The following is a 12955-nucleotide window of genomic DNA, read 5'->3' as shown; positions in this document are numbered from 1 at the left end:
CGCTTACAAAGTTATGGTCGGTATTTATAGTTTCTTCTTTTACTTGAAACATGAGAAAATCTACGTAAAAGAAAAAAATTTTAAAAAAAGATGATTTTAATGAATGTTCATATTGATATTCATTCTTTACTGTTAACTTTGGGCAAATCTTGTTTTCAAAGGAGACAACCAATATTGTCTCCCAAAAAAACGAGTTCCCTTATTTTGTTTGATTTTTTTTTTTATTGGTGTGACCTTCACCTTTTTCATATTGTAAATAGTATTTTTTTTTTCCTTTTTATTTTAAGTAGATTTAGTTTGATTAAAATTTTTTTTTTTTTTAATAACACTTGTATGTCACTCGTATGTATAGTTGCATCTGCATCTGTTATCATTCTGTAAAAAAAACTAAATTCACTTAAATGATTGTCTCACACATATGTGTACTTGTGTATATATATATATAACAAAATCATTAGAATAGAACCAAATCAAGACAACAGATATTGAAGAAAGGGCTTCTATCAAAGTTATGTCAATAAATAACAAAATGAACTTTGGTTAACATTAATGCAGTTTTACACTTTTTTTTATCATTGCCTGCACAAGGTCATACTAAATCAGAATTTATAAAGTTTGTGTGTCTTTGTTTACTTTATTAGTTTTAGCAAACTGACAGAAAAACTTTTTTATATGCCTGTCTATTCATTATTATATGCTGATGTGTTAACATTGACCATATATGGATTTTAAGTTTAATGCAGTTTACATAGCATAGTGTTGACTTTCATTAACAATAAAAACCCAGAAACAAGCAGAGCACAAGATATTCAGCTCTGTAAAGCAGTAGGTTTTATATACTTTATGTAGAGTTAATTTTCTATGGAGATACTTAGATAAAGACTAGGGGTCCTCTCGGCCTCAGTGAGCTTACTCAACTCTTGCGTATTTTCATACCCAGCATATAAATCTTCCCACTTTCTGCATACTATTTTATCTCATACCTAGGATAATTAGTGTTGCTTGGGTATTTTTCTCTTCTTAAAAATTAACTGATATGAAAAAAACTGACACTAATCTAAAAGCGGCCATAACACCAGCAGTGGAAAATCTTTTAAAAAAAAAAAAATGCTTTTACTTTCAGTCTCAAATTTTTTTTTTAAATTTAAGTCTCCTTATTCATACTTTGCCAATTTGTTTTGTCTTTTTTTCTTTTCGTCTTTTTGTAATCCCATGTTTATCATCTGCTTGTATTCCGCATTTTCCACATCATTTTTTTCATACTTTCAACATTTGTCCCCACTTTTTGTAAGCGTTTGTTTTTAATATGATCATTTGTATCGAATGCATTGTTTTTTGTGATGACCAAAAAAGGGGTGCACATTGCAGGATCTTCATTTTCACAAGATTATAAGCAAAAAAATTAAAAAAAAAAAAAAAAAAAACGTAGAATTCACTTCTAGTCTAAAATGACAGAAGAAATGCTATTCATCTGATAATTTTGTTTCTGATTAAAATATTTAGCAATTTGTATCCTACACATAAACTGCTGGAAAAATCTTGTTATGATGGCGATTTTAAAATGGCTTTGGACAAGGTAAATAACTCTATAATATGCCACAAGGGAAGTAATCCCAGCTTTTAATAAAAATTCAAAACGTTTTTAATTTTCTCATTTTGTAAAAAATGTTAGAAGGCAAATCAGACCCATTTCCCTTTCATCCCGAACAATCAAACATTAAAAATTTAAGGATTAAATGTTATTTCAGCATTTTCATATGTATGATTCAAATTGCTATAAGTTACTGTTAAAAAGAATATTTAGTATACAAAATTTTTGGTTACTATTCAAATGTTAGTCCAACTTTTTATTATTTTGCTTATATTTCATGATTTTAATTCTTGTTTTCTATATTTTTTAAAACCCTTTATTAATTTATTTTATCATTTAAGTTTTTTTTGTTTTGTTTTTTTAAATGTTTTAAACAATTGTCTTATTGAATGTGTAGTTGTTTGCCTTGCCATCTTTTTGTTATTTTTTTTTCACTTTCACTGCAAAAACGTTTTCATGTTTTAATTCTTTACTAACTGTCAAATTATTGTTGGCCTTGGACAAAAAGTGATCACTGTTAGCAAATACTGGCAAGCTTTTAAAACAATGTCTCATAATAGCTGTTGCTACTATGCTCTTTTCTACCCTCGCCCTTCATCCTTTCTATTTGTGAACACATATGCATTTCCATTGCAATTTTTGTTTACCTAGCATGACCACCAGATATGCTGTTCTAACTTTTCCACTTGAACATTACCAACTTTTTGCATAAAACTTGATTAGACTTATTTCCCCAATTGTAATTATTATTCACTTTATTGCGAGCCATGCTAAATCAGTAGAAAACATAAAAAGACAATTAGCATTGATGTGAAGAAGTGTCAATTTCTTGTTGTAGCTGCATATATATATGACCTGTTATACATGAAAGGTCAATTAAAGGGAGATAAATTCCTAATACATTGAGAGAATTAGCCAGTTTGGTTGAATTTAAACTAGCAGGACTCGGTGGAAATTCCATGATTGATCACCTATGTTTCCTTCCTTAGCATAAAAATATTTGTCAGCTAAATATATTTTAGCATACAAACTTTTTCACTTTTTCGTTTATATATTGTAACAATATAGTTTAAAGATAACGAATTTACTTGTTTTAAATGGTAACAACTCGATGTATAAAATATGTTGTAAAACTGTTTTAAAAAAGAAATGACAATTTTATGATAGTACATTCGAATTTAGAACAATTCAGTTTGAAATGGGTACAATTTTTATCTTTGGCAGGCAGTAACATTAGCTAATTCTTAGTTACTTCTCTGCATTTTATCTTTGATGATTGGACAATCTCACTTTTTACAAATGGGTATGAAAAGTGGTAATGTTCATATGAATACAATGCCTCAGCATACTATATATAGATATATTTTATATGAGCATGGGAGGAAAGCGTGGCAGTCTAGGTTAGATACCGTTGGCATTCGATGCTGCCTTGTAGTTGTTAGTGATGATGATTGAGTCTGTGTTCAGCATGTCATAACAGAGCTGTAGCGCTGTTGTTGGAAAATGAAGAATAAGCAAAGTTGGTTTTGATGTTTGAAATTGATAGTCCATCTTTTGATTGCATCGATGAAAAATGGGTTAAGATTTGAGCACTTTGTTTTTCGCAAAAGTGTCAGTAGCTTCATATTGCATTGCAGACATTTTAACTGATGATACGAGTTAATGTTGATTTTCACACGATGCTTAGCATATCAACACGATCATCATGAAGTACTATTTTTCCCAACATTTGCTGTGGTTGAGATGGGATTTGCATGCACGAGGTTACCTCATTTGCATACTGTGTCATGGAATTCTGTTGTGGTTTTACCTGTGGTTATCTTCTTAGCCATTAATTTGTGGAATCTTTAAGACACTTTAATAGAAAGTTCTAGATTTGATTGTTTTGCATATTTAAGTCAATCTGTGCGTATGCACTGCACTTGAATTTCCATTTTCTGGATGTGAGCACCTCAAAATAGCTCATCTATATAATTTAGAAATTAAGTGATGAAGATTCTTAAAAACTTTGACTCATTTAAATGTTAGAAATGCATTCATAAGAACTAGATGAACCAATATATTTGAAGGGGGGGGGGCAGATGTTCTTGATAGAATATTTAAGACTTTAATCAAACCCCATCTAGAATGCTATATTCAATTCTGAGCAGTTAGGCATGTGAATCGGAATATATTAAAAAGGGAAGCGACTAAACTAATAAAACGATTAAAGGGTTTTCATCGTAATGATAGGCTTGAATTCTTAGGTAATAAGACTTGGAGAGAATAATGAAAGTTGATTCAAACTGCATTATTCAAAAAAAAAAAAAAAAGTTTTAATAAATAAAAATAGTTGTCAGCTCTATTTGTGACAAAGCGCAAGGATATTTACTTAAGTGATGAAGTTGAAAAAAACATAGTAATAATTAAGGATAGAAAAAAAAATTGGGTATTCATTGACAAGGCAGGGGAGCTATGTCTTTTACTTTGTGACCTGAAATAAAATACATTTACATCTGTGTAATTCATGAATTTTTTTTTTAATAATTTAATATTATTAATATAATTAATGTTGAATGTTTCTATATTTTATTGGCAATATAAAACGTGAATGTCTGCAAATATCTGCTTGCTCTTTTCCCAAATTTGAAAACCTGTTTTCCCAAGCAATTGTTTGAATGACCTCTGCATTATTTCTGTCTCAGTTTCCCCTTCACTATTTTAAGGTTCTCAGTTTTACTCCTGGCATTGATGTTGTACAGTTTCAGTTGGTGGTAATTGTTTTGTTCGAATCAGAGATTGCTTCCAACCTCCTATCCTTGTTTGATATTTATAGTTCATGTTCAGCTGAAATTCCTTTTTAAGCTTGCCTTTTTATTGGTTTGGTATAATTCGGGCTTTATATATATATATGTGTGTGTGTGTGTAAAATATTTAATATTTAAATTTTTATTAAATATATATATATATAAATATATATGATAATCATATTAAACCCCATTTTTTTTCTATTGATTTAAAAAGAAAATACAACTTTGTTATATATGGATACTGGAATTGCATTCAACTGCAAATAATCTAGCTAATTTGTATATTCTTTTAAACATATAATAGAGCACTTTGCTGGAATCCTTTTTTTCCAAAATCTATAACTAATTATAGATATAAGAATTGTAAGTGTCAACTGAAATAAAGGAATAAATTGTAAGATGGTCAACATCATGAAATTTGGAATATAGGCTTTTATCATTTATTCATAATATAGGCAGCAAATATTCATTCAAGCAATTTTTGTTAAAAGAAAATCAACAACTTATATAAGTTGTACATTTATGGACGTGTAATCTTTCTCAAAATCTGAGAAAAATATTTTCCTAGAAAAATTTCCTAGAAAAATTAACACTGCTAATATGAGGTGTTTCTTTCAACAATGCTTGTTTTAAAATGTCTTCTATATATAATTGGTTGCATTCAATTAAAGATGTTATATCTTCATATCTTCCATTGTGCTGACGGCCAGTCACTCTAATCCTCTCACATGGTGGAGATGTAGCCATTGCCAGCATGTAAAACAAATGTTAAACTGAATATAACAACGAAAGCTTTTGTTGGCTGATTGGAACTAACCCGAACTCGAATAAAAGCAACTTTAAGATAATTCATATTTGGCCGTTCAGTTTTTTTGTTTTTTTTTATTTCGGTCTAGCATAAAGTTGACAGTGAAGGAAGAGGAAAAAGACTTGTACTTATGCAATGTTTGTCTTTTCAACTCATTTCTAAGTTAACTAATTTTGAAATTTTCATTCTGTTCCCATATTTTGATTTATTGTATTTTTAACCTCACCAGACAGGTCTCTCTTCTAGCACATCCTTGAACGATTCTAAATACATCCACATCGAAAATAATCATTATTTAAAACTAGTTAGCATATTCAACATTTGAAATATAAGTAGTTCGACTATAGTCAAGGGCAACCTGAAGGCTTCTTATTCATAAGCTACTACACCGAGATGTAATGAAGGGTGCTATTCTTTTCTTACTCTTTATCCTCATCTTATAATGCTCAGAGTTTAGCAAGGTGGCATCAAGTATTTTTGTGTATTTGTTTTGGTATAACTTGACCAAAGATTGAACCAATTAGTGAACATTGTATTCATTATGCAAAATGAGCTAGTTATATATATATATATATTATAATCCTGTATTAACGAAGTTCCAAACTGGTTTCAAAACCTAGTAAGTGATGCCCTGTTCTCCATGTGACCTCTTTCCCACAGAAGAAACATTGCGAATCTGTCCCGGCTATATTTTCATCTCAGTTCCAGTCTACACTCCCTCCTGCAAAACTTTTACAATAAGCACTTGTCTACCTACAACTACTATCTACAATTTCCCTCACTCTCTGTGTCTAGATCTAAATACAAATTTCATGAACAAAGCTTTTTTTCTTGAACTTCCCACCCGTGGAACTCTGTTCCACTGGCCTACTTTCCGGCTAACTACAACATGGTTGTCTTCAAGTTCAATGTAAATAAGTTCCCTCCCTCAAAATCAAATTCTACCTAATTTCTACCACTAACGATCACTACACTGTCATTTAAGTGACCACTTTACACTCATTCCCTCTTATTCTTGAATGGTCTTTGGGTCTTGACAGGTAGTGACTTTTATGTAAAATTTATATAAAGAATATATATTTTAGATGCATTCATATAAGATGCTCTGTCGGTCAGTCTACCAGTTGGAAATGATACTTTACTAAACTAGATAAATTTAATATTAATTTAAAGTTCTGCAGTTAGATGACTTAAGTTCATGTAGAGTGACCAGATAAAACCACTGATATGATTACTATCCAACAATATTCTAATTTGGTGCTATGACCAGGATAAGCTGTAGCATAAATCTGTTTTGGTTTATTTTTTTTCTAGCAAAATAAGCTGATTTAATCTTGAAAAAGATTGTTTTAATTCTAATTTTGGTTGGTACATTTTTACTGGTGGAGAGGAGTCGCATGTTAGGAGATAGATAGAATTCAGTTAGTAACAGTTCAGCAGTGAGACAACATAATCCTTCCAAACCCTTTTAATAGGGAAGAGTGAGAGTGGAGAATCTAATGTAAAGGTCCAGAGATAAAACCTGTTATTTGATTCATGATTAAATAAATTGAAAAAATAAAATAAAATGAAATACAATATAAATAAAAACTGTTGTCATATTTAAAGGTCTAAATCCAATATGGAATGACACATGCAGGTCATAAGTGTATCTATCAGGACAATACTGTGTATATTTTTATAATGAAGTTGTGTCAATAATTGCAAGCCCAATTTCATTTTTTTTTTCTGCCATATGATTAAACTAAGCAATAGTATATCTATCCTCTGATAATCTAAAGTAAACCCCTGTCAGAGATGCCTATTAAGACATCCGATGGTAAGACATCCGATGGTTCAAGAGTGGAGTGGCTTAGTTGACCTTCCTCTGCCTGTCTTAGATTCTATCTGTGGCGTAAAATAGTACCTCTCTTGGATATGCCACAAAACCTGGATCTGATGAGACCCCAGTTTGCCATTATAGAATTGTTCAAAATAAACTCTAGATAATGCTACTAGTTTCCTGATCTCCGAAAGGTCTCGATATTTATTCTTGCTTCTAACTTCCCGGAGGATTACAACCAGGTTATCTTCAAATAAGTCATAATCAAGTTAATAAACACTTGTCATAAACCGTCCTCATATGTCATAAGATTGTATTTCATCGTTTTCAATCCATCTCATTAAGGTCCTCGAATGGCTTTAGGTCTTGATAAGTGATGACTCATTACTAAAAAACGGAAATTAAAGAAAAAAAATGTTAAACTTCTATTTTCTTTTCAACCTTTAAATGAGAAAAAGAAATGCAAGATTTCATATTACTTGATTATGACTTTTTTTTATGCGGATTTATTGTTCTTTTACATTGTTCATCTCTGCACTCTTGTTCTCATCAATGTTAAGTATTTAGACTGTCATTTCTGCTCTTCATATGTATTGTGTACAGAAACATGATAATGACTAAAAAGAAATAATGCAAAAAGTATTGGGAGGGATTTATAAAAATCTGAATGGTTTATAAAGAAAATGTTGATGTCATGATTTCTAATTCCAAGCTCTGCACAAGAATATATTAATTTAAAAATTAAATATCAATTATCGGTTTGTAAGATTTAACTATGCCAATGCTATCAGCATGCATGATATTGAAATACAAATAACGAAACAAAATCACTATAAATATAGTTGAACCATATTCAGCTGAAAAAGGCGAGTAGAAATATCATTGCTGCCATGAACAATCGTCCAAAGAAAATGATAATCAGCAATTCTGTAAGTTTTGATAGCAATCGTAACAATCGATATAATTCTGCTTCTTCTTCCCTTAGCATTAGCATGACTGAAACAATACCAAAATGTGCATGAGATAAAGCAACGTAATTGTGTCAACCTTAGTGCAGTAGTAGTAGTAGTAATGCAGTTTTCTTTGTGTATGAAAATAAGAAGCAAATGACAACTGATTTCTTTTTCAAGTTAGAAATTTTTAGTTGAAAAAAAATAAAATCAAAATTTTCATGAGACAAAAAAATTAAAAAATCACCAAACATAGTGGTACAATTTGTTTTTAAGTGAAATATTTTTTCTATAAAAAATAACATTACAAATAATTTTAAATTAAATATGAATATATAACTTTTACAATAAAATGAAATTTCTTGAAATTTGGAATTTTGTAAAATTGCGTTCCATTAAGAAAACAACTGGAATTTCTATGGCATTCATTTAATAAGTTTATCCATTTAATTCTGTGTTTTGCTTTTGTCTTTTTGTATTTATAAATCTTTCAATTTTTTGTCGTGATAGTGTTTTATTAAATATTTTTAAAATTCCTTAAACTTTCTATTACATTTATATAATAATAATGTTACATATTTTTATCTCTTTTTGTCCCTGGGTAATTTTCCAAGTATAATTTATACAACCATATATCTTTTGTAGCATCAAGTCTCCAGCCCACCAGAGACCCATCAATACACTGGCTGCTTAACCACATTGAATTGGTGCAAACCTGTTATGATGTGCACCAACTTGGGTTAATGGTGAGTGGTGACTCTTAAAAGCCACATCTCCATTCCTTTAATAGTATATGCAACTATATATATGTACACAATCATATATTCTATATATATATATATATATATATATATATATATATATATATTAAATACTTTGTCTATTCTTTCCATGAGGAATTTTCATTATTTATAAATTTTCTGACTTGTTTCCTCCTCTTACTTATCACAATGTTTCAGCCATTCCGCCCTTTGGTGTTTTTTAGATGTGTATGTCAGATTTGGAATTCCATGATGGTTGTGGAGGTTAACACAATCCACCTAAAGAAGAGCAAAGTGGTTGAAGCATCATGATAAAAACAAAGATGAATAAACAAGTCTGAAAATTGTAAATAACGCTCTGTGTGTGTGTATATGTGTGTGTATATATATATATATATATATATATATATATATATACACACACACACAAACATGGTGACTAAATAACTGTCTTAAATAAATACCTTAAATACGATTCTAGTTTTGTATTATTCAAAAAAGTTATGTTTCAAGTGTTAGTGAAAATAGTTATTGTAAAGTTTTTTTGTTTTTTTTTATTTAAGTTTTTCAAATTGAAGCTGGCAAACTTTTCTTTTGAAGGCCAAATCGTGATTTAATTTCTCGAGTTTTGTCAATTGATAAATTTGACTTGGTCTCATGTAAACATTATAAATGGTCACCATTGACACTCATTTTCAAAAGAAAACTTCAAATTTAAAATCTTCAAACAAAACAAACTTTTTTTATTAAAACTAGGACTAATACCTGTTTACATAATAAACCAAATCTACATAAAACATTAGAATCAAATTTTTATCACCAAGAATTATTTTAAGAAACAAAAACAAATATGTGTATCACTATTTGAACAGAAAAAATATCTCTTCTATTACAAACCATTTATATTCAGGTTAGACATTACTAAGAATTAGTTTGCAGATAAACCTTGATTGCATAAGTCTGTTTAGAAAAAAATCGTTTTAGAAAACGTTTCCTTTTTTTATTTTTTATCAAATTTCGAAAATGAAACCATATCTGAATGGAAAAACGTGTTGATGGAATTGTGACAATAAGTGACATCTTCTTATCTGAAAAGAATTTGTACATTTGTAACAATCCAAAATTTAGTATTGTCTTTTATTTGTGGCATATCAACACATTTTGGAGGTACTCTATGTTGCAACAATACCGATTGTACAGTGGCAGATCTACAAAATTTAAGCTTCAGAGCTGCTAAGCTAGGACAGACACTAAGCTCAATTTAGAAGAGCAGGAAGTTCAAAATGGTGAAAATAGCATCAAGAAGGATTAAAAATATTCTATAATTTGTAAATTATATAAACTGAATTTGGAAATTCAATAATTTGGAAATTCAATAATTTGGAAATTCAATAATTTGGAAATTCAATAATTTGGAAATTCAGTAATTTGGAAATTCAGTAATTTGGAAATTCAATAATTTGGAAATTCAATAATTTGGAAATTCAATAATTTGGAAATTCAATAATTTGGAAATTCAATAATTTGGAAATTCAATAATTTGGAAATTCAATAATTTGGAAATTCAATAATTTGGAAATTATATAATTTGGAAATTATATAATTTGGAAATTATATAAACTGAAGCAAATTGTATGTTAGATGTGATGCATCCTGTGCACTTCAAGTAAGCATTTGTAAAAGTCATTATTTGGAAGTATGTATTAGAATGAGAAATGTTTCAGCATATGAAAAAATGTTGACTTTATATTTTCATGAATTTGTTAGTGATGATTAATATTAACTATTAATTGGAACAAAAATAATAAAAACATTTTCTTTTATTCATTTTTTAGAGAGGATTTCAGTTTCCTCATAAAAAAAACACTGGTATAATAATCAATATAACTTGTTTTTTAAGTACATTAAAAAGAAATACACAAATGTCTTAATGGATACTGACATGACTATGGAATTATCTAGGCAGCCATCCCTGTTAAGCTTAAGCACTAAATTTGTTTCATATTATGTCACATTAGCATCATACAGTTCTGATAAAATCTTTTTCATAAATGTCCTTACACAAGGACATCAAACATGAACACTGACTAAATTATGTGACACCCAAATTTATCTCCTCTGGCGCAGCCAAACCTGAATGAACTGCCCTCAATTATGAAACGGCAGGTATCATTATTCCTCATTTAATTCAAAGCATCTTTTCTTTAATTCCAAATTTTTGAGATTATTAGTGATAAATTGTATTGTTCGAACTACTGTTCTTGTCTTAAGTTATCTAAACAATGTTTTGACCAACATAACCTCAAATTCCTTAGGTATATCTTGCCAAACTAATAAAAAATGAGATTGTACATTTGATAAAAACAAGAATAGATGTAAAGCTCTCAAAATTCATACTAGAATTGTCTATAAGAGCCCATGGTGTAATGGATAAAGTGCTATGTGACCTTCTTTTGAAGGTTACATCCTCAGTACAAGCTATACAAAGAATTGTGAATTAAAACTTCTACCCAGTCATGGCTGACAGAACAAGAACATGCTACTTCTGGATTAAATAAAGGATCTATTTGAAATGCAGATTCTTGAATTCAACAGCAAATTTACTGAATTCAACAAGATACCTAAATCTAAATAAGGTTGGAGGTTACATTGGCCAAAATGTGAAAATAATCCTCAAGATGAGAATAGTAGTTTGAATAATTGGAATATAATTAATATGATCAACTGTTGAATTTAATTGGAATATAATTATTTAATATAATCAACTGTTGAATTTAAAATGGTTTCTTTTTGAATTTTTTCACAATAAGATTGGTCATACACTCTTCTATGAAAAAATGTTCAACTTTTAACAATGTCGTTTTCATTTGTTTCTATGGGTTTTTTCTTGTATTATTTAGAGCAGCATCTTAAATACTTGTTTTCTTGTGAGATAACATTCCTGTAAAAAATCTGTCTCGTACAGAATTATTACCATGTTGAACTGCTATCTTGGTTTTAGGTTCTAGCATTAGTTTACTGAAGATATAGGCTTTTCATTTAATATTAAATTTTGTATAATTTTTTTCATAGTTTTTTAGCAGAGGTTAGAAGTAATAAAAACATTTCCTTTTTAATATTTCTGTCATATAAAAATTTTCTTTCTCACATGACCATGTCTATAGATTTCTTTTGAAAATGTAACAAACCAATTCTAATATAGAAAGAAATGATCGATGAAACTCGGTTTTCTGAGTGACTAACATGTATCGGTCATTCAAGCACTTTTGTCCAGGTCATCTTTGTAGTCTTTTTAACTTTAAATTGAAAAAAATGTTTTTATTTTAAATACCGAGTTTAACAAATCTGTGCTCAAAGGTTCTTATTTCTATTTTCCAGTTCACAAGTTGCCCAAACATCGGAATTGCCACCATCTCCTCATCTATGGGACTAATCTGACATTCTGGAAATTTAGAAGAACGATTGTTGGCTTTCTTGATACACGGTTCACGAGAGAGAGAATGACGAAAGATGTCACCTCCTCCCTTCTCGCAGGTAATACAGGAGGGAGTATAAATCCCTAAAAATGAGCCTGTAAGGTTTTTGAACATGTACAGATACCAAACCTACTGAAAATTATCAGGAGGTGCAGAGTTGGTGTCATGCATATAATTGCTGACTATATAATTGCAAGCTAATCCACTTGACAAAGGCATAAATCAGTAATTTTCCCTGATTATGAATAAAATAGCAACTTTTGTTCAATTAACAGTACCCAATGAATCTTTTACAGACTTACAAAACGAATCCAGCATTATCAAATGTGTGTCCCAGATAATGTTAGAGATTCAGAAAGGATTAAAAAATTTTTTTAAATAACTTGATGATTAAGAAGCGGGCTGATTAAAAATATTAGATTCATCTCCATCTGAGTAAGATAATAATTAGCACACATGCACACTGCTTGTCATTTCTAATTTTTTCTATGGAAAAGAGTAAGAACAAAAGTTCATACCTTTAATACTGAAAGTCAATCCATTTTCAATTCGAAATCTTTGCACAGTAAAATTTTCCAGCAAAATATTACCTACCATCTAACAAAAACAAAAGTGATTCCCCTAAAAATAAAAACAAACAACGAAAACAATACCTTCTCTCTAATAACAAAAAAAGTCTTTGCGTACGTGTGTGTATGTATGTATATATATATATATATATATATATATATATATATATATATATATATATATATATA

At 29.4% G+C, this 12955-nt stretch overlaps 1 protein-coding gene across 2 annotated transcripts in view; it reads left to right on the top strand.

Annotated features, from left to right (window-relative positions):
• LOC145290427 (serine/threonine-protein kinase NLK-like) overlaps positions 1–12474 on the top strand; it is a 244202-nt gene extending 231728 nt beyond the window's left edge. Inside the window, exons 10-11 of one of the 2 annotated variants that reach the window (XR_013869317.1) lie at positions 8606–8706; positions 12100–12474. Coding sequence is in view for 1 of the 2 variants with exons in the window: in XM_080136487.1 (XP_079992613.1) it covers positions 12100–12154 (55 nt within the window). In the remaining variant the exon portion in view is untranslated. The remainder of the gene's footprint in view (positions 1–8605; positions 8707–12099) is intronic. The other variant, XM_080136487.1, reaches the window with a different exon arrangement.
• The last annotated feature ends 481 nt before the right edge of the window (positions 12475–12955 follow it).

Source organism: Euprymna scolopes, chromosome 2 (assembly GCF_053919585.1).
Source record: "Euprymna scolopes isolate OS-2025 chromosome 2, ASM5391958v1, whole genome shotgun sequence".
Classification (NCBI taxonomy): Eukaryota; Metazoa; Mollusca; class Cephalopoda; order Sepiida; family Sepiolidae; genus Euprymna; species Euprymna scolopes.
The sequence above is the reverse complement of the archived record's forward strand: the minus strand, read 5'-3'. Positions and strand labels throughout refer to the sequence as shown.